The following is a 20953-nucleotide window of genomic DNA, read 5'->3' as shown; positions in this document are numbered from 1 at the left end:
GTAATTATATTATTCATTAATTATTTTCATGTTGATCTTTAACGTACCAACATTTCCAACTTTATATTTTGGTCTGTCTGATTACTTACATTTTTTAAAGATAAAAAGAACTGTGTTTAGATTAGTAACTGACTACTTGAGTGACTGTTTTTTTTTGGGGGGGGGGGGGGGGTTCAAAATATCTTTATTTTACTTTTACTCGAGTAATTTCTTGGACAGTTTCTACTTGAGTAAAAATATGTTAGACTTGAGTACAATTTTTGGGTGCTGACTTCTGGTTCAAACTACAAAAACCACAAGATTAAAATAAAGTAAAAAGATTCAAATAATGCTTTATCTTATTTAAAATAAATACATTTTGAACTCACAATCAGCTCCCAGATCCAAACTAATTAGATAACTTTTATGCTAGTGAGCATTGAGGCTTTTATTTTTTAGCAGCAACCGGAAGTGCAAACGTGGACCGTTATTGCATTAAATTGGCTTCAGCCTGAAGCAGCAGCTGCTTCTCAGGGTGTGTATGTTTATTTTTATTTTTTTTGCCTTTTTGGGACAGTCACCTTCTAAAGACAGATGGATCTGTTCTGGACTAAGGCCCGGTCCAACTGCGGAGGACCAGAACTTTTTGGGGTTATGGGTTAAGTCAAAGGTCAGCAACCTTTATAACCTTTATAACCATGTGAGCTATTTTTATCTTTGGTGTAGCTAAACAAAAGAGCTTCATACATGAAAAAGTTGGTTATTTCAACAAAATCTACCACAGGAATTTATTTTCAAATTAACACAACAATTAATTAAAAAGGATAATTTTACCTCATGTTTTATGACATAATTGCCATTTATTTTTATTTTTTCAGCTTAGGTCCAGTAAATTATATTTTTAAAAACATACATTTCATCTGTTTTTAAAACTATATATTTTTTGTTTTCCCCTTTACTTACAAATTCATTTGTGACTCTTTAGTGAATTAATGTTTTCCTAATTTTCCCCACAACTCCATTCACAAAATGGAGTTATAACTATATAACTATGCTCAGTTATGAGATTTTGGTCTGTCTGATTGGCAAAATCAGACAGATGTGGTTCTGATCACAGAAATGCCCCCAAAATTAAACAAACAAACAAACAAACAAACAAACAAACAAAAAACTAAATTATTCCAACTGTGATGATCAGTTTTCCTTTTTCATTTTGATTTTATTCCAAAAACTTCAAATCTTAATTAGAAAAAATAAATATCTTCAAGTTGTTCACAGTTTAGTTTTCTCCGTCTGACCGGTCAGCTGTTCAGTCAAAAGCTTCCTCCTGATGGACACAGAAACAAGATCAGAGTGAGAATAAACCAAAATAAAAAGAAGAGCAGAATTCACAGATAAAACTGTTTTGTAGAAATAAATAAAGGAAACAAAGATACTGTTAGAAAATGTCTCAACTGGATCAAAATCTGGAGCATCTGGGACAAGATTCAGGTTGGAGAAAATAGATCTCCTGCTCTTAAAAGCTGTTATTCTAACACGTGTTAAACTCGAGGCCCGGGGCCAAATCTGGTCCACCATAACTTTTTATGTGGCCCTTTAGGCTTCAGATGCCAAATGACATAACTCGGTTCCTCCAAGTTTTTTGTACAAATTTTGTGCAAAAATGGTCAAAACCATTGTGTCTAAGTGTTGCTAACTCCTACCAGCAGGTGGCAGTATTTCTTGTTTTTATGACACTGCTTCTTCAGGTTTACTAGATATTAAGTTATTGTCAGCAATCGAAATGGTAAGTAACAAAAAGCCACATTTATTGTCATATCAAAGCACAAATATTGCAAAATGTCAAAATATTTGCTTTTGATTGTGTCACAAAAACAAATCACGAAATCCTGGAGGGACTAATCAATGCAAAAATATGTTCAATATTATTACATTTTAACAAGTATGTAATGAATGCACAGACAGTCATTCCTTTCAGTAATCAAAGCGGATCAGAACCAGCCCTCTTACCCAGCCTCCTTGCTGCTGGACCCAGCCAGCGTGATTCTCTGCGATGTATCGGGCTCCAAACTGCTGTATCGCCCTGCGGTGGACCACAGTGACGGAGGACAGTCTGCTGGTCACCTCAAAGGCCCAGGCGATCCTCTGCTTCTGGACCAGACCGTCTGGGCATGCCGCCTGGTCCGGTGGCGCCACCAGGTTCTGCACGGTGCACGTCAGCTTCTCAAACAGGTTGTAGTTCAGGTCCTGGAGCTGCTGCTGCAGGGCCGGGTTCTGTTTGAGCTGAGCGGGGAAAGAAACTGATTAAAACAGAGTTTGGTCGTGTTTTGGTTCTGGTTCTGGTTCAGAACACACCTTCATATTAATGTCATCTCCAAGTGTTATCATCAGCTCGACGAGCCTCTGGATGATCTCTGCAGAAATACAGAAAATTGATCAGAACCTCCTTCAACCAGACCAGGGATCAGCAACCTTCCCCATTCAAAGAGGACCTTTTGCCCCCGTTGCTACAAAATAAAACTCACCTAGAACCACAAAAATGGTATTCCAATACATACTACATAAAATATTTGATTTTGTTAGCTTTCATAACTAAAATTTTAATTTATTTCCGCTTTCAGATTTCAGATCGAAACAAATCTTGTACCATTTAAGAAAAATAAATTGTAGAATAAGTTGAGCCTCTTCTGTAAATGTTCATAATGAAAAAAGACAGGTAGTAGGAATGCAACCAGCTGACTTATGATTAATTGTGGTCGTGTTGTTAAAACCCAGAGAATCGGATAAAGATGCAGCTACTGTCCAGGTAACTGAGGGTATTTGTTAACGGTCTCACCGTCTTGTGTCTGGAGGTTCTGCTCGGCAATCGGTGCCGAATCCGCAATCTTCGCCAGCTGCCTCGGGACATTCTGGGCTGTGGAGCAATCCGAAGTTTTGTTACAGATCCCGAAGTTTTTATTTTTTTAAAAATTATCAATTTCATTGCAAAAATCATCTAAAACCATGTTACTATGGAAACACGGTCATGCAGAGGTGCTACCTGCTCCAGTAGGATACAGACAGTTGCTGGAAACATCTGGAATGATTTATTAATGTAAAAAGCTGCTGCATGAACACTCAGCAGGACCAGGTGTGTTTCTGCAGAATGTTTCTGACCTTTTCTTACAGATCCAGAACGATCGAAGGAGTCAGACTCTATGTCCACGGAGGGTATTCGAAGAATCAATGTTTTATCTACTAATGGTTTGCAGGGTGACAGGCCTGAAGGCCTCTCTGGTTCTACTGGTCCCTCGAAATATGCTACTGGTGGTGACCTGAGGTTGCAGTATTTCTCCACCAGCAGCAACAGCTTGTCCTGATCCTGCAGACTCTCCATGTTCACCTGCAGAAGACGGAGCAGAAAACATTTAATTTTCCCACATGTTCTCAGCCTGTTCACCAGTGTTGCCAGGTTGGGCGAGTTTCCTGCTATTGAACAACTTTGGGCAGGTTGTTAAAATGTGGGATGCTTTTCACAACATTAGGGGGGGCTTAGAAAATATTTAGAAGAAAATTATTTCTAAATTGATATATCAAAATATGTTAAATGTGACATCATCAATGATTAGTAAATGGAGAATTAGCCGTGGGCGATATGGACTTAGAATTTTATCACAATATTTTGTGGTACTATTTTGATAACAATAAAAATCATGATAAAAACGATTCATTAGGTAACTTTATGGCTGTATGGCACAACATTGATAGTAACACAAATATTCTTGAAGACGCTACTTACTTAAAGAAGTTTATTATTATGTTTTTTCAGTTTCATCAGAGTTTGAATTTGTTTTCAAGTTGGGTTAGGATTGGAAACTGTTAGATCTGACAACCCTGATTCTCTCATCCATACATCAAGTTTGTTTAAATCCAGTTGACAGGATTTAAAACTTCAGCCTCACGTTTCTGAAAAGTTTTCCTCGAGCAGCTGGAACAGCAGCTGGAACACGTTCAGCTATCCGAAACCAGCCAGCAGAACATATCACTGCTTTAAAAAACACCCGGTAAAATTATTTTTTTCATAACTACTAATAGTACTAGTATTGGCTTTAACCTTTTTTTAACCCTAAGCGGTGAAACATTAAATGTTTGTCTTAAGTTCCTGCTCCAACTTTTTAGTTTCACTTTCCATAAAAAAACAACATAAAAGCATCTGAACGCGCCTAAACGCCTCAGAAAACGTGTTTGTACTCAATAAAACACACAGGTGTGTCTTCATTGGAGTCCGAAACCGAACCAGAACCAGGACTCACCTTTGAAGCCGCTACTTCAAGCCGCGCTGGAAGCCGTACTTCCTGAAGTACGCCGTCGGCCTCTGGGTGGCGCTGCAGCCCTGAGAGATGCTTCATTTCTGACAGGTAACGGTCAGGTAACGCCATGAAGCAGAGGGCGGGACAAATATGATCTTTTTAAAACCATTTTTATTATTTCTGACATTAAAGCTTTCCTTTAATTTAACTTAAAGAAATTGTTGTGTCCTAAAAGTCACTGAACTGTTTTGTTCTCTTTGTCACAGAGCCTGATATCAGTTTAAGCCACAGAACCAAGATTATATCAATCCTTCACTCTCACTGAGGCTAACTCCGCCCGGCTGCTGTGTCGGCTGCTCTAAAACAAGCGCTCCTCTCTCAGTTTGCTGCTGGACTTTGTTTCACTTCCTTCTCTTCCTATTTTATCAGCAGAACTTCCTCATTTTAACACAAATATGTTCTGAGTTCTTGACTTCAGCAGGAGCTTCACAGCCTGCAACAGACCCGTTCAGTCCCAGAACCAGTTTAATGATAGAACCAGTACAGCTGATCCAGTTGGTCCAGTAAGGAGAGGAGCATGAACCTGGACGTCTCCCAGCACCAGATCTGACCTCTGGGTTTCTCCAGCGAAGGGCTCTGAAGATTTGGACCAGATGGCTGCAGGTACTGTTGTTTTTATCAAGTGGTGAGTTTTCTGTTAAAGGGACAGTTCAGCTTTATTTATGATGAATCAAAGTTCTGTAAGATTTGAGATTGGATTCATCAGAACATGAAACAAGACCAGGTTCATTAGACGATCTTCACCATGATGACCTCTAACTATCTTTAAAATCAGAACTTTAACCTTGAAACAGATTATTTTGCCTCAAAAATGTAAAATTGCATGAGGTTCTGCAACATACATGGAGATTTGTGTTTATTAAGAAAAAATCTGGAGATTATATTACTCTTTTGAAGCAACAAAAGCAAAAGCTATTAAAAGCCTGCATAATTTCAGCAGAGAATAAAAGGAAATTTTAATGAGTGGAAAGGAAAAGGTTAAAAGAGAAGCAGAAGAGTTTTGAGAGCATTTCCCCCCTAAACAACAATGAGGAAGGTGTTCAAACTGACATGAAGATGCTGCAATCGTTCAGGCAACACTTCACAGGATGTAGTCTGGATTCTACCAAGGGCTTACAGTGGCAGTAACCCAGGGCGGCAAGTTTTTTCAGGTGTGGGGGGAAAATATTTAGGGTATTTTTGTATTGAATGAAAGTTTTACAGCACTATATTATATAAAACTCATAATCCCATGTGTAGTGTAGAGTTTTAATATGATTACATTTTTATTTTTATGTGCACAATGCTGAAAAATTTTAAAATTCTAAATTTATAGTACCGGTATATCTTTTGGGGGCTGATAAGGAGCAATCAACCACCTGCTGATAGGTCTCCCTGTTAATTTACTGTAATTTGCATGAGTAAAGTGTAGTTTTGTTTGTTTTTTGGCCACCAAAAGTGGCTGTAGCCCAGGGGCACTTATCCTTATCCGGGCTCAACGTAGCATATACATTACAATAAATTCTAAAATCAATTTATAACCAATGTATAGAATATAAAATAGGGGTAGCGGGTAGCTGATCAGCCATTGAAATATTCTTATACAGTGTCTATAAAAAGCATTCACCTTCTTGAATATTTTAACATTTTTATTGTTTTTTTTTTCTTTCAAATCAGTCAGGATCAACAAAATGTAAAAAGAAAAAACAATCACAAAATTCCTTTCAATGTCAGAGTGAAAACTAATTTCTACATGCACCAATTAGCTGGACCTCTGTTAAATTAGATAACTTTTTTTATGCTGAATAGTTTTCTTTAATTGTTATTATTTTGAAGAAACTTATTAATTATGTTGATCAAGACTGATTTGTAAAAGCAATAAAAGTTTGTATTTGTAAAAATAAAAAAATAAGTGTTTAAATTGTAAAAACCTGTCTTCTGACAGGTTTTTCACTGTTTATGTCATATTGTTGATTTTGATCCTGGTAAAGGAGCTCAGTGGCTTTTATTCATTCTAACTGTTTGGTGTTTTAGGTCAGAGGCCCGGTTGTTCCAGCTTAACCACTAAGGAGCTCCAACAGAACTTGAAGCTGGCGAAGCAAAATGAGCGACCGGTCCGGCTGCTGTTTGAGATCCCATCGAGTCGAGTTGTGGACCAGCTGCTGAACAAATATGTGGTGAGAAAATCAGCAGAAACATGATGCAGACAGTAAATAAGAGGAGTCAAATGAGTGAGAAAATCAGGTGCAACAGTCAGGAGAGACAGTCAATGGTGACAGTAACATATGAAACGCCAGCAGGTTCATGTACACATGAACATTTCCCGTTACAATGTTCAAACGTGTAAATTATGTGATGTTTATGTGTCAGTCAAGTTGATTTGTATAGCATATTTCAGCAACAAGACACATAAACAGCAGACGATCAGAAAGAGAGAATGGGAAGAGATGAGACTTGGACTGTCAGGAGGTAAAATTGCCTGGAAGAGACATAAAAACACACTCAAGCTGCGTTCACACTGCAGCCCGCAGTGACCCAATTACGATTTTTCTTTTGCCTTAATGTGATCCATATCCGATCTTTTCATGACAGTCTGAACAACACAGATCAGATATTTTTTCGAATGAGGCCCACTGTACTTCGATATCCAACATGTGTCTGATTTTTTCCAATGTGACTTGAATCTGAACAGTCAGGTCACATTCATCCGACGGAACGTCATCGATACTCATTTTGATGCATTCGACTCATAAACATCACACACTGCACTTTGTTTGCGTTGTATTCATGTCAAAGTAACAGGAAATGTTCATGTGACCCTGCTGGCGTTCCTTAATTTTGGGAGAATGGTGATCAGCAGATGCTGACATGTGAAGCAGATCTTATCCCCCTGGCAAAGCTCTACAATCAGACACAGTTTCCTGTTGCTTTGCTGTGAGAGGTTTGACTGACAGGCCCAAGCACAAGGTCATGTCTCCATGTTTGCAATTAACAATAGTCACCCCAAATCAGCGACTTTCTGGCTATTTTTAGCAAAATTTTAGGCAAAATAAATCGATATCTTCCAAACTCGGAATCGGCAGGTCAGGCTTTTCAAACATTGGCTCGGGCAGAAACCTGCAATCGGTGGAGCCTTCGCCAACTGTGTCCATGTTGTCTTCCTCTCTGTCTACAGGCGTATCAGATCGTCGTGATGCGCTCCGGCAGCTTTGATTCCCGCCGTGTTTCCATCGAGCGCCGCTACAGTGACTTCCTACGGCTTCACCACAAACTGCTGGAGGAGTTTGACGAAGAGCTGGAGGATGTTCTTCTGCCCCCGAAGCTCCTGAAGGGAAACTTCAACCCAGAGAACATTCTGGAGCGCCGCCTGGCCCTGCAGGACTACCTGGCCAAGCTGTTCGCAACCCGCTGCGTCAGACACTCCGCCCACTTCTCGGAGTTCTTCACCGAGCACGAGCAGAAGCAGGCCCACGTGCTGCTGCGGGCGGGCCAGTTCACGGCCGCTCTGGAGCAGCTGCAGACGGTTCTGGAGATCCAGGAAAAGCTGCTGCCGTGGCAGAAGTCCACCCTGACCGTCCCCGCCCTCGCTGCGATCGCCGTGTGTTACCGGGACCTGGACGAGCCGGAGCAGGCCTTCTCAGCTGCTCAGCAAGCTCTTCCTCCCGTGAGGCGCTACGGACTGAAGCCCTACCGAGCGGCGCTGCTGGAGCTGCTGGTGGACCTGGGGTACCAGCTGGGTCGTCCCGTGGCTCAGCTGCAGGACGAGCTGACGGACATCAGGAACGGCGAGAGAGGGGAGGTGTGCTTCCGGTCGCTGAAGGAAGTGGTGATCCACAAGTTCATCTGAGGAAGAGCAGGAACCCAGACTTTGCCTGACAAGATAAAGTCTGGGTCTCCTAAAAACCTAAATGGCCTCAAAGCATAAAAAAAAGTTAAGACTGAGAGTGAAACAGTCTGTTCAGTCCACTTCAATCAAACTCTGGTTTATTTGTCTAGAAAGTCCAGTTCATTTGTGGAGGTGTGAATGTGAACTCTGGTTCACCTAAAAATTAAAATGCAGATGTGAATACCAAGTGGACCAGAGACCTGCTAAAGCCCTAAAGAAGTTGCTGTAAACTGTTCTTTCTGTTCTTTCTCCCCCCTTCAGTCTGTCACTGTTTTGTTCTGAATGTGTTCCTATTCCAACGTATTTTGGGAACATTTTTATAACTATGTTTATTCAAAAACATCAGCAAATGTTCAATTGCATTGGAAAAATGTCGTGTTTGAGTTTCAACAAAGGGGGAAAATAAATCCAAAACATTTATTTATTAACTTATTAATCAACCACACTAAGTTTTGAGGAGAAACTCTGTTGCCTGGTTGAATTTTAACAATATATGCTTGCAATCTGATTTTTATCTGATCAAATGGGAAGAACAATTTGTTCCTAACTTAAGAGTCTGGATGATCCGTTGTCTTAATTTATTTTTACATAAGGTGACACAAACATTACTTTGTATAGAATTTTCTGTCATTCATATGCAATTCTGACATTTCCTTTATTATTATTTATGCTACCCCTGTCTAATTTCCATATTCTTGTTTTTGTTGTACATCGTCACAAATAAAGATGCCTAAACAATAAATGAAAGAAAAGAATCAAAAGTATTCTCCTCCTCACCAGCAGGGGGCGCCAAACACCAAGATCAACCGGAAGCTGATCGATGAATCCAGGCTGCTGCTCGGGGTTCGATTCATCAGACTGAGCGACGTGTGGTGAAAGTCGTGCAAGTAGCTGAGTTTCAAAACACACCAAAAAGCTAATTTTAGTAAAGTTAATTTAGTTAATTCGGGTTAGTTAGAATTAGCTTATCCGTCGATCGATTCAAAAATGGCCGGGGAATCGTTGAAATTGTCAAAGAACCTGCTGAGGATGAAGGTAAGTGTTAGCATCCGGAGTTAGCATTATTACTTTCTATTAATATATAAAAATAAACAGCGGGATGTCGAGTTGGACGTAACCGATCCTGCATGTTTAAATAAAACTATACAAAACGTTTCCTAATATAAATATAGACTTTATTTTTTAATCTCTGATCATGAGGTTTTAGTCATATATTCAGGGCTTTTTGCCCTGTTGTTTACAGTTACAGATTACTTTCTTTGTTCTGTAGTTTATGCAGAGAGGGCTGGACGCCGAAACGAAGAAGCAGCTGGAAGAAGACGAGAAAAGGATAATCAGTGATGAGCACTGGTACCTGGATCTGCCGGAGCTTAAAGCAAAAGAGTAAGTGTCAAAGTTTCAACCGATCTGAGATCAGTTTCAGAATGGTATTGTTGGATCAATTTGACCTGAATTAATATTGATGACTATATTTTACCAGATAGTTTTAACCAACAGATCTCAGACAGTAAACCTGGCACGTTTTTATTAAGGAGAAGTGTATGGAGTGCCATTTGTAAAATTGCACAGTAAAAAATTAGCAGCAATATTATGTTTTATTTAGCCTGTCACAGAGGGAAAAAATCTGGGTGTTCATTTTTCCAAGTCACATTTTCACCATGTCATGTATGAAAGCTAAATATTTACTATGTAAACTAAATATTTAGTTAGGAAGGTAAATAATGCTGTCCTCCATAGGACTTTACTCTATTTTATTTATTTAGCTGTTGGTTCAGGTTATTTGGAGAGCATCACACAGTTTGTTGTTTCAGGAACTTGATCATTGAGGAGAAGAGCCTGGTTCCCTGTGAGGATTTGCTCTATGGCCGTATGTCCTTCAAAGGGTTTAATCCAGAGGTGGAGGTGAGAACCAGCAAAACCAGACCTAATTTAAAATGATTCTGTGAGGACATTCTGACAGTGTTTTATTCAATTTGTTCCAGAAACTGATGGTGCTGCTGAATCCTAAAGATGAAAAAGAGGAAGAGGGGGAGGATGTGAGCTGCATGCAGACGGACGTCACTGATGAAGAAATGGCTCTGAGGTAAAGCAGATTATGACCATCCAGACTAGGATTGATTTATTAGAATACATTTAGTTCCAATAGATTAGCTAATAACATCGCTTTAACATTCTTTTAGTGTTATAATTTGGTTGCCATCCAACAGAGGGCGCCGCTGGTCATCCTTAAGCAAAGCTGTTGATACAGAATCAAAGATGGCGGTTATATCACTGAAGAGAAACGGTCCAAACAGAGTCCTGTTGGGTTGGAAAATGCACTTTATACGGTTCTGTTTTGAAATATAAACACTCGACAAGGTCCTTAAGCTTCACATTGTTTTGTTTTTCTAAACTCAGCATATCATAAAAATTTAGCCCTTTTATCGAAAGACGGTCGGCCCTCTTCATACACGCAAAAACTTTAAGATAATGGCTGCATATCAATTCATTGTTATTCAGTCAACAAAACCCCCCCAAAAGTTAGCGCTCCTGTCCACCTACACACTGATGTTTGCATGAGTCTTGATTCTCAGCTTCCCGTTTCTGTGTTTCAGGTACGAGAGTTTAGTGGGAACCATGAAGAAGAAGTTTGCAAAGAAGCGCGAGCGAGCGGCGATGGACGAGGACGACGTCAACCAGAACGTAGTTGTGAAAAACTCAAAGAAAGCTTTCCTGAAGCCCCAGGACTGAAAATATTTTAACTGGGAGGAAAAACGGGAATGTCGGAAACTACAAACTGAACGGACGCTTCACGTTTAGTCGTCTCTGTGAGACGCATTACTGCCGACCGAGCTTTTAAAGGAACAGTTCAACATTTCTGCTCATCGCACCGGAAGATCCATCGGTTCCAGTTCCGCCTTGAGGTACACACCTCGAAACATTCGGACTCGGACTGTGAAACAGAGGCCAACAGGAAGTTGCTGGATGAATTTCCACATCATCAAAGTTCTGCAGTAAATCTCCAGAAGAACTAAGATTAATTTAATTTGATCGAGTTTTTTTTTAAAGAAAATGTTTTTTTTTAAACATTTGTGTTGCTGCAGTTCTTCATGTTATCAATGTAGATGTATAAAAATGTGAATGAAACAGACGGGAATCTTTTTAAATAAACTGTCTGAAAGCTTCATGCATCCTCCATAAACAGGATAGTTCAGAGATGTAAGAACTCACCTGAGCAGGTGTACAGTCTTTCAAAAGAAAAAAAAAAGGAAAAATGGCTTAATTTTATTGAATTTGTAAGCTTTTCCTTTAATAATCTGATTTTTTTTAAAGTTGGAGCTGTAGTCCACTATTGGGTGCCAAGAAGGCCTCAAGTCTGGAGAGAAAATCTACAATAGATTAGGACCAAGTGATGAAATTTCAAAATAAACCAATTTAAGTTGGACGCTACATCGCAATGCAAACTTTGTCTAAGGACAATGGCATCCAAACTCTTCTAAGCAGGTCAAAATTAAGTTGGAGTACATCACAAACCTGAATTAATTTTGTAAATACAATGTCTAAATTACTGGATTTTAATTTAACTTCACCTGTCCAATATTTCAATAAAACTAGTTGGGAGGTTCAACATCTCCATTTTAAATTTTCATCCAGAGTTAGATGTGACAGACTAATTATTCACCTTCAGAATTGATCAGACAATAGAAACCAATCAGTGACAGATGGGGCTTTTATTGTGAAAGACTCAGCTATCACTCTGAGGGTCCCTACAGGAACATGTGCACAAGATCAACACTGAAAAGCGACACGTGAAGACTCAACACTCAAAACAACATGGTTCAGCCAATCACAGAGCAGGACAGACAGGTGGGCGGGGCTTAGGCAAAGTTCTGTTTCAGGAAGTTGATGAGGCCGTTGGTGGACGAGTCGTGAGACGAGACCGGAGAGGCGTCCTTTAGCTCCGGCTCGATCTTCTTCGCCAGCTGCTTCCCGAGCTCCACCCTGGAGACAAAGACAAAACTGTGATGTCACTGAACGCATCATCAGAGAGAGACGGACAACTGGAGGACCGGATTAAACTTCAGAGGGTCCTACTGCCACACCAGCAGGAAGATACAGCAGGAAGTCAAAGCCTTTCGGTTTAATGTTTGACATTAAAGTTCAGTGAGGAGAAAAAAATATTCCTTCTCCGATAGAATTTAAGACGAACTGACCCTGAATCAAACTCACCCCCACTGATCGTAGCTGTTGATGTTCCACATGACGCCCTGGACGAAGATCTTGTGTTCATACATGGCTGAAAAACAGGACAGGTCACATTTACCTTTAGCTGATCACAAAAACCAGGAAGTTTAGTATCCAATAAGCGTCTGGTTGCTCCAATCCGATTGGTTAAAACCATCCGACTTCCAGTACTCACCAATCAGCGCTCCCAGTACGAACGGAGTCAGCTTCTTGAAAACGATGGAGTTGCTCGGCTTGTTCCCTTGGAAAACCTTTGAAGGAGACGTCAGACTGTTAACCTGGAACCGAACAGACCAAACAGAACCGCAGAGGCGGGCATGCTTACTTTGTGTGGCAGCAGCTTCTCCAGACCGTCTCCTGACATTCCCGCCGCTTCCAGTTCTTTCTGAGCCTCCTCTGAGGTTTTTCCCTTCATCAGAGCTTCAGTCTGAGCCAGGAAGTTAGCCACAAGGATCTGCGAACATGAATTACCTGAATTATTCAGCTGCTTGTACCTGCATGTAACCAGAGCTGCTGAGTAATGGCAGCAGGTTTTTGTGGCATTGAAATTAATTAATTAATTATCCTCAAGTTTGAATACACGTTGGTGTGGCAGCTGTTTTATTTCTGTTACATCCATCCAATATAAAGAACTAAACATTAAATCATCCAGAACTGGGAGTATAAGTGCTACCACACTGCATTTTAAACAAATAAAATCGAGTGAAATGACAATGTACATATATGGCTTGTATATGTGCATCGATAAAGAAACCAAATCTATAAAATAATGGTTTTATAAAATTTCATCACAAAAATATTTGTGAAAATGTATTTAAACTGATAAAAGCTATTAAAATAATGTGTAATTTTAGGAGTCAGAGGAAGGTTAAAATAAAAACATAAAAATGTAAATATACTCATTTTGATATCAATTAATAAATATTACTGTTAGAATAATTTTTTTACCACAAACATTTTAACTCACTACAAAAACAAATTACTGGTTATTTTATTTACTAATCATAATTATAAAAAATTATTTTCATTATTTGTTCACAATTTAGACTTTTTTTAAATTTATAATCCAATATCAGTTCCATCAGAAAATAATTTTCCATCCCCATTCACTGAAATCTGAGTATTTTGTAAACCTCCCAGTAAAACCAGTATATAAATCCAGGTGAGCAGGAAGTGTTACCTTGTGGTGCAGGTTGTCTCTGATTGGATGCTGGGACTGAGCAGGAATCATGAAGTCAGCAGGAATCATCCGGGTGCCTGCGGAGCGAACATCCGGTCTGTGATGAGTGGCTGGCGGCTACAGACGGAACCAGTACACCCAGTAAAACCCAGTCACCTTGGTGGATGAGCTGGTAGAAGGCGTGCTGTCCGTTGGTCCCTGGTTCCCCCCACACGATTGGTCCCGTATGGTAGTTCACGCGGCTGCCCTCTTTGGTGATGTACTTCCCGTTGGACTCCATGTCGCCCTGGGAACACAGGTGGGTTCACGGGTCAGCGGTCTGGATCGGGTCGATCAAAACTCATCGCCGAAGGTCGGAACAGAGCTGACCTGCTGGAAGTAGGCGGCGAAGCGGTGCATGTACTGGTCGTACGGCAGCATGGCGTGCGTCTCGGCCTGGAAGAAGTTGACGTACCAGACGCCCAGGAGGGCCAGCAGAACCGGGACGTTCTGGTCCAGAGGAGCGCTGCGGAAGTGGTTGTCCTGGAGATAAAGTAGGTCCAGTTTCAGATGAACTCATGATGCATGCTATTGATTAATACGATCAACCAACTTTGGATCAACACAGTGGTCGATTAACTAATAAGCGGCCATTTTCTTAAAAACCTTCGTCGTCTCTTGTATAAAAGTGAAATTCAACATCATTGAGTGTTTATATTTCATAACAGAACCGCATAACGTGCATTTTCCATCCCACGCCAATTCACCGCTCAAGGATGACCAGTGGCGCCCTCTGCTGGATGGGGGCCAAACTACAACACTAACCCTACGTTATTAATCTATTGGAACCAATTTTAATCAAATAAACCGTTAATCGACAATCGTAAGTCGATTATTTGCATCTCTACTTCAAAGTTTAATAAAGACTTTTACATTTATTATCTCTGTTAAAGTCGTTTTTTGTATATGGAATAAATCCTTCAATAAAATTTGAATGATAAATTATTTTTAGTCATTTTCCACAGTTAACATCCCATAAAAACAGTGCAGCAATCTGTAGTGTTTTATGTTTTAACACCTAAAAGAAAAAAAAAGTCCCTTCTTTAAATAGGACCACACATTTTCTATAAATATTTATTAAAAATTTATTTTTACAAAAGGTTATGCAACATCTGGAGCCCTGAATGAGTTTTATTTAGCTGGGCTGTAAAGGTTGCAGCCCCTCTATTAGAGCCCCAAACCATCTTCATACAAACACAATACATATTTCATACAAACTGACTTGTTTCTGTTCAGATTCCAAAATAAAAACCCAAACTTGAAACGTTCTCCTACCATCCAGTGAGCTCCTGACAGAAGCTGCTCGAAGTTCTCAAAGCCTGAAAAACAAACAGAAGACGACTGTGAAAATGACAGAAACACACCAATACTCCATCATACAACTCAAGGAAGGGATAATTGAAATATTTTTATATTCAGTTGTAATTTATTCTTTAGTAAAGCAAGCAAGAAAATGCAATTAAAATCAAATCTTTCATGAAACAAATCTGAAAGCATCATGCAGATCTCCATCATCACCATCATCATCTGAAGGCCTCAGTCACAGATGAATGAATCGATTATTGAAATTGTCAACAAATGTAATTGATTAATCGCTGACATAGGCCTGTCACAATAATCAATTATTCAATCAGTCGCATGATAAATTAAAACTCAATAATTTCCATATGCATGATTTATTATTTCTCTTTCTACCAAAAACTGGATGACAAAAGGCTTCAGTTTGGTATTTTGGTCTGAACTACGACAGTTTAACAGAGACGTCATAATTCATTTTATTTGTAGTTTTGTTCATTTATTTTGGATATTTAAAATATTTAAATGTTCATTCGATTTTAAAGTTTATTGATCTTTGAGAATGTGTTCTTGTTATGCCATTACTATATCTCAAAACAGCGATATTATCATTTATTGTAATAACTTCTGGGACAATTTATCGTCCAGCACAAGCACTTATCATGACTGGCCTTTGCATACAGACTCTAAAAAAGGACAATTGCTGTAATTAAGTCAAAACTGTACAAAAATTAAATTATTACTCGGTTAACCTTAATAATCATCAGATCAGATCAGATCTGTAGCTGCAGATGCATTTTTTGCTCCAAATTGTCAAGTGTTCACTAAAGCAATGCTTTATTAAGGCAACAAGCATGTTTATTTTCTGGTTTTAAAAAATAAGTAGCTGTTTATATACATTTTTTAATGCATTTCCAATATTGCATTAAAAATATAAAGTGTTTATCTGATTAATCATTAGAATAATCATTAGTTGCAGCTAGAATCAGTGAGGTCATCAAGCCCCGCCCCCTGGTTCAGTGACGTACCTACATGCAGAGCGATGGACAAACCGATGGCCGACCACAGCGAGTAACGACCTCCGACCCACTGAGCAGACATGACAGCAACACAGTCATTCCACCAATCGCAGCACGGCACTTCAAAATAAAAGCCCCAGCAGGCTCAGTCAGTTTTAGTTCCGTGGCAGTCGGTGAACCAGAACCAAACCCGGAACGTCCCAAATCAGTCCCAGAAACTGATTATTTTTATCCTGGATCAGCAAAACCTGCTGATCCTGGAAGATTCTGATCGGGTTCAAAGGTCACAGAGATGCCACAGAGTGCAGAAGCAGAACCGGCACAAACTTACGTCCCAGAACTCAAACATGTTGGCCGGGTCGATACCGAAGTCCTTCACCTTGGCCTGAGGAGACAGAGAGACGAGTTAGGCAACAAGAAATGTTCTGCTGGAAGATCAGTCGATCAGAACCAGCAGGACTGATCAGAACCAGCAGGACTGATCAGAACCGGGTCCACTTGTAAACTTTGATGTGTTCTGGCCCGTTTACTCACCGAGTTGGTGGACAGCGCCACAAAGTGTTTGGCCACGGCGGATTTCTGAGGAGGAGAATTAAAGTTAATAAAAACCGGTCCGGTTCTGGTTCTGGTTCCAGGTAGCAGAACTCACATCTCCAGCCGCCTTCAGGAACCACTCTCGGGCCGATTCTGCGTTGGTGATGGTCTCCTGGGTGGTGAAAGTCTGCAACGGGTCCGAAAACACAAAATCAGAAACGGATGACCTCTGACCCCGCTGGTCAGGCGACCGGCTGGCGAACGGACCTTGGAGGCGATGATGAAGAGCGTGGTTTCCGGGTCGAGCTGCTTCAGCGTCTTGGCCATGTGGGTCCCGTCAATGTTGGAGACGAACCAGACGTTTGGACCGCCGGCTGAGTAGGGCTTCAGAGCCTCGGTCACCATCAGGGGTCCCTGAACGCACCACAGAGTCACATGACCACTCAAAGCTGCTTGCTGATTGGCTGACTGGATCAGAACCTGAACAGAACTGCTGACTGAAGCAGATCCTCTGTTTTCCTCCAGAACTTTCACAACTGGAGCGTCTGATTGGTCAGGAGGGTCTGGACACTAATCCTAGTGTGTGTGTGTGTGTGTGTGCGCGCGCGCTCACCAGGTCAGAACCTCCGATTCCGATGTTCACCACATCTGTGATGCTTTTCCCGCTGAAGCCTTTCCACTCGCCGCTGCGCACTTTCTGTAAAGAACACACATCAGGACGAGCTCATGAAACACACACACACACGCGCGCACACAGACACACACACACGGATCAGAATAAAACCCGACATGCGTGGCTGTCGGCCCACAAACCTGGCAGAAGGCCTTCATCTTGTCCAGCACGCGGTTCACTTCAGGCATCACATCTTTCCCGTCGACGAGGATCGGCGTGTTGGAGCGGTTCCTCAGAGCCACGTGGAGCACAGCCCGGTTCTGGACGCACAAACAGCCCACGGGTCAGAAAATACAAACAAAAAAAATCCAAACACACACTGCGGTATCAGCTGGGCAGGTGAAGCTCTGCACCTCGGTGAAGTTGATCTTCTCTCCAGTGAACATCTTCTCTCTGGCCTCCTCCACTCCTCTGGACTTGGCCTGATTGCAGAAACAAACAGAACCAGAACCGTCAAAAAGCTTCATGTTCACCTGCATGAGAACTTTAATTTAGCAACATCTGATGATGAAACAGGAACGTTCGGCTACATTCACAACACCTAAAGCCGACTTTTTAACCACAGTCTGAACAGACCGACTGATCTTTTCACCCAAAAAGAAATCCAATCTTTGCCACATGTGGAATTAACTAATGTGCTACATAAATGAACTTGATTGATCATTTCTGATCAGTCCTGTTCAGTTCTGAAGGTTTCCAGAAGGTTCTGAAGAAGTTTCATCAGCTTCCTGCTGAACCAAACCGAGTCAAAAAGCTGAAGTTTGGACAAACAGAGTGGTGAAACCTGGTTTCTCCATCAGCGCCTCCTGCGTCAGAGGGAAGTGGTATCAGTCTAAACTTTGTTTCCTCACATTCTCCTTCCTGTGGCTCAACATGTTTTCTCTTTCAACATGAGGTGAGGCAACGTTTTGTTCCCCTGAAGCTGCAGAGTTTGTGCAGCGTGTCTGACGCAGAGCGGAGCTCAGATTTGACGTGTTGGGACATTTCAAACATTACTTTATTTTTCTTCTGTAATAGATGCATCAAAATGTGAAGCTTTAATCCAAAAACAGAACTATGTATATATTTTTTTTATTCTTGTGCCAAATAGACAGGGTATTAATAATATTACTAAATGTACACATTAATTATAATAAATGTTATTCATCAGTATTGATTCATTATACCACAGTTAAGTATAAATTATTATTGTAATCATTGTGGTGAGTGTAGCAATTTCTAGTTGCATTTTATTCAAGCCATTTTTGTTTTATCATCCATTATAATGAATATTATATTATTGTTATAGATTTTTAACAGTGGACTTATGAATATAAAAGTAAAAGGTGAATTAATAAATTACTAGTATCAATATTAGTCATAATAATTAAACTAACATTACACTTAATTACTAAAAAATTATATTTTGAGTAATAAAGTTGCTATTACTACTGTTCTAGATTTTTTAAGAAGCAGAATTAATATGAGTGTTTTATTATTTATACCTAAAGAATAAATAATCATGTTTTGAATAAATTAAATCCACACACCTACACTAAAATATGCAATTATATTAGTTACATTTTTGTGGATGTATTCAACTTTAATCAATAGTTTTTCATGTATTTTTATTCAACAGTTTTTTTCAGTCACTTTGTCAACTTATTTAGTAAAACTACATTTAAACATGTCAGTTTAATTTTTTTTAAGAATCAGAGAGGCAGAAGTTTCCGTCTGCAGAACGATGATCTGTGGAAAGGTTTTAATTGAAACATGAGTCGAGTTTCCAGCTGTGGGAAGTTTCTCACCAGAGCCAGCAGCATGGTCAGCACTTCCTGGTTGATCAGGTTCTTGGAGTAATCCAGGAGGATGTCGCCGTCGTTCGTCTTCAGGGTCGTACTGCGGACCAGAAAATCACAGAGAAAACAGAAAACATCAGCACAGCTGTTTTATATGATCTAATCAGAGGTGGGAAGGAAACGGTAAAAAAACAAAACAATAAAAAATAACTTTTAGAAGTTGTTTTACTACTTTGTACTTTTTACTTTTGCTTGAGTAAAATTTCTGGTTACTGTAGAACTTCAAGAAACAAATAAAAATAAATAAAAACAAGAATGAACCAGATATAAAAACACATGCATGCTAAGCTAAAATAAGACTTCTTATTTGTGCACAAAGTTTGATTTTTAAGGTTATTTTCTACCTGCTGGAAGTATTTTACCATTTTCTAACGTACAGGATATTTGCAGTTTTATAGATTTTTGGGTTTTGTTATGATTTGGAAATCTGTTATTTTGTATTAATTTCTTTCATTTTAGTCTTTAAAATACTAGAATTTAGACATTACATTTTATTTTTGTCTGTAATATCACTTTTAAATATTAAATCAGATGTTCTGATCAGTTCCTCAGTACTTCAGTAATTTATTGTACATAATTTAATTTTATTTGAGTAAAACATTTTTTGAAGTGGTGCTCAGAGAAGTTCTGATCCAGATCAGTTTAAGATTTCAGGACTAGGGGTTCATGATCGGACAGAAACCAAACTTTGATTTATCTTTTGTGTGTTTAGACTCGGATTGTGGACCAGAACTGACAGATTAAAACAGACTGCAGCCCAGCATGTGCCCTTCAGCGCCATGAGGAGATGCATCATCATCCTCTTCCTCATCATCAGTTTGCGCCCAGTCACGTCTGCAGCTGCATCCTTTCTGCGCAGTGAGGCTGCGCACATAGAGTCTGACTTGATCTCTGCAACAATAACCATTTTCATTCATTTCTAGTGATTGGGTCAGAGAGTTCGGACCTAATTTCAGATCCGGATAAAAGTATTGCTTGGTTCTGGACGGCACCAGACGGTCCAGACTGAAGCCAAAAAGAACTTCAGACTGGATCAGGAACAGGTGGGCGTCAGATTAAGTATTAATTCACATCGAAAGCTGATCTGAACCCACTTTATGGAGAACTGATCATTTCAAGTTCGGTTAACGTGCCCAGTAACAAACCCATTTGGGCTTTCATTAATCCCGGAACCAGAACACGCCCCTGTCCGATAATGGAAGCTGTGACATTAGCACACACGCTAACGTTAGCCAGGTGGATCCAAAAAGTCTCGCCCTGCAGGTTCTATCGTTTGGATCGACCGAATCCTGACAGGACGAATGCAGCTAGAGGAGGGCAGTTGAGATCCGGACCGGTCCGTCCATCTGGACCGGAGTTACCAGGATAAATCGGCAGCAAAGGAGTGACCTTGTGACAGCCAGAAGGAGCATCTGCAGCGAGTCGGGGAACACCGAAACCCGCTGACAGTCTGCCACGGTAAAACTAGCGTCTACTGCCGGGAAGCGGGCCTTCCCATCACCGGGCTCTGGTTCTTAACGCTTCTCATGTTCTCACCTGAACTTCTCGAATCGCTGCTGGTCGCTTTCGAACATGGCCCTCATGTTCAGGCTACCGCCGTTGGCCCGGTACCATTGCTCCAGCTTCTGAAAGTTTGGGTCTGCGTTCAGGGCCATGGTGGCTGCGGTGTGTCGGTGCTCGGATATCGGATGTTCTGCCTGTCGGCCCCGTTCAGGCTCCTCTGTCTGCCCAACTAACTGGAGTCCAAAGGCCTTCCACGGGCTAAATGGGCTCCACCAATCACAGCACAGTTTTCATTACATAACCCCGCCTACTCACTAAAGGTTCTGCTGTGATTGGCTGCATCTCACGGCTGATGTAGCGTGAAATCAGTGTGTGGGACTTGTGTATGGAGGGTAATGAGTGTCCAAATTAGATCAATTTAAACTTCAAACTTAAAAAGAACCCGTGTTCATTT

At 40.4% G+C, this 20953-nt stretch overlaps 4 protein-coding genes across 4 annotated transcripts; 2 read left to right on the top strand and 2 right to left on the bottom strand.

Moving 5' to 3' along the window:
* Positions 1 to 1173: 1173 nt before the first annotated feature.
* On the bottom strand, positions 1174 to 4397 carry si:ch211-218c6.8 (uncharacterized). Its single transcript, XM_008412467.3, has 6 exons — positions 4272 to 4397; positions 3136 to 3361; positions 2816 to 2893; positions 2335 to 2393; positions 1990 to 2262; positions 1174 to 1306 (listed from the first exon to the last, which is right to left on the bottom strand). Exons 1-6 carry the CDS (start codon positions 4395 to 4397, stop codon positions 1289 to 1291), a joined length of 780 nt encoding a protein of 259 aa, XP_008410689.1. The 3' UTR covers positions 1174 to 1288.
* On the top strand, positions 3357 to 8613 carry snx20 (sorting nexin 20). Its single transcript, XM_008411895.3, has 3 exons — positions 3357 to 4931; positions 6342 to 6484; positions 7483 to 8613. Exons 1-3 carry the CDS (start codon positions 4922 to 4924, stop codon positions 8152 to 8154), a joined length of 825 nt encoding a protein of 274 aa, XP_008410117.1. The 5' UTR covers positions 3357 to 4921; the 3' UTR covers positions 8155 to 8613.
* Positions 8614 to 8752: 139 nt separating this feature from the next.
* Positions 8753 to 11357, top strand: mphosph6 (M-phase phosphoprotein 6). The gene is made up of 5 exons (XM_008411896.3): positions 8753 to 9228; positions 9464 to 9576; positions 10005 to 10095; positions 10176 to 10276; positions 10788 to 11357. Exons 1-5 carry the CDS (start codon positions 9181 to 9183, stop codon positions 10921 to 10923), a joined length of 489 nt encoding a protein of 162 aa, XP_008410118.1. The 5' UTR covers positions 8753 to 9180; the 3' UTR covers positions 10924 to 11357.
* A 527-nt stretch (positions 11358 to 11884) lies between these two features.
* On the bottom strand, positions 11885 to 20757 carry gpia (glucose-6-phosphate isomerase a). Its single transcript, XM_008411897.3, has 18 exons — positions 20533 to 20757; positions 18946 to 19036; positions 17512 to 17580; positions 17299 to 17418; positions 17099 to 17182; positions 16753 to 16899; positions 16601 to 16672; positions 16486 to 16530; positions 16283 to 16336; positions 15961 to 16021; positions 14912 to 14955; positions 13967 to 14119; positions 13754 to 13883; positions 13598 to 13674; positions 12743 to 12871; positions 12593 to 12668; positions 12403 to 12469; positions 11885 to 12174 (listed from the first exon to the last, which is right to left on the bottom strand). Exons 1-18 carry the CDS (start codon positions 20649 to 20651, stop codon positions 12051 to 12053), a joined length of 1662 nt encoding a protein of 553 aa, XP_008410119.1. The 5' UTR covers positions 20652 to 20757; the 3' UTR covers positions 11885 to 12050.
* Between the last annotated feature and the right edge of the window lie 196 nt (positions 20758 to 20953).

This window comes from Poecilia reticulata, chromosome 6, assembly GCF_904066995.2.
Source record: "Poecilia reticulata chromosome 6, P_reticulata-male-v2, whole genome shotgun sequence".
NCBI lineage: Eukaryota > Metazoa > Chordata > Actinopteri > Cyprinodontiformes > Poeciliidae > Poecilia > Poecilia reticulata.
Note: the sequence above shows the minus strand (reverse complement) of the source record. Positions and strands in the feature narration are given on the sequence as shown.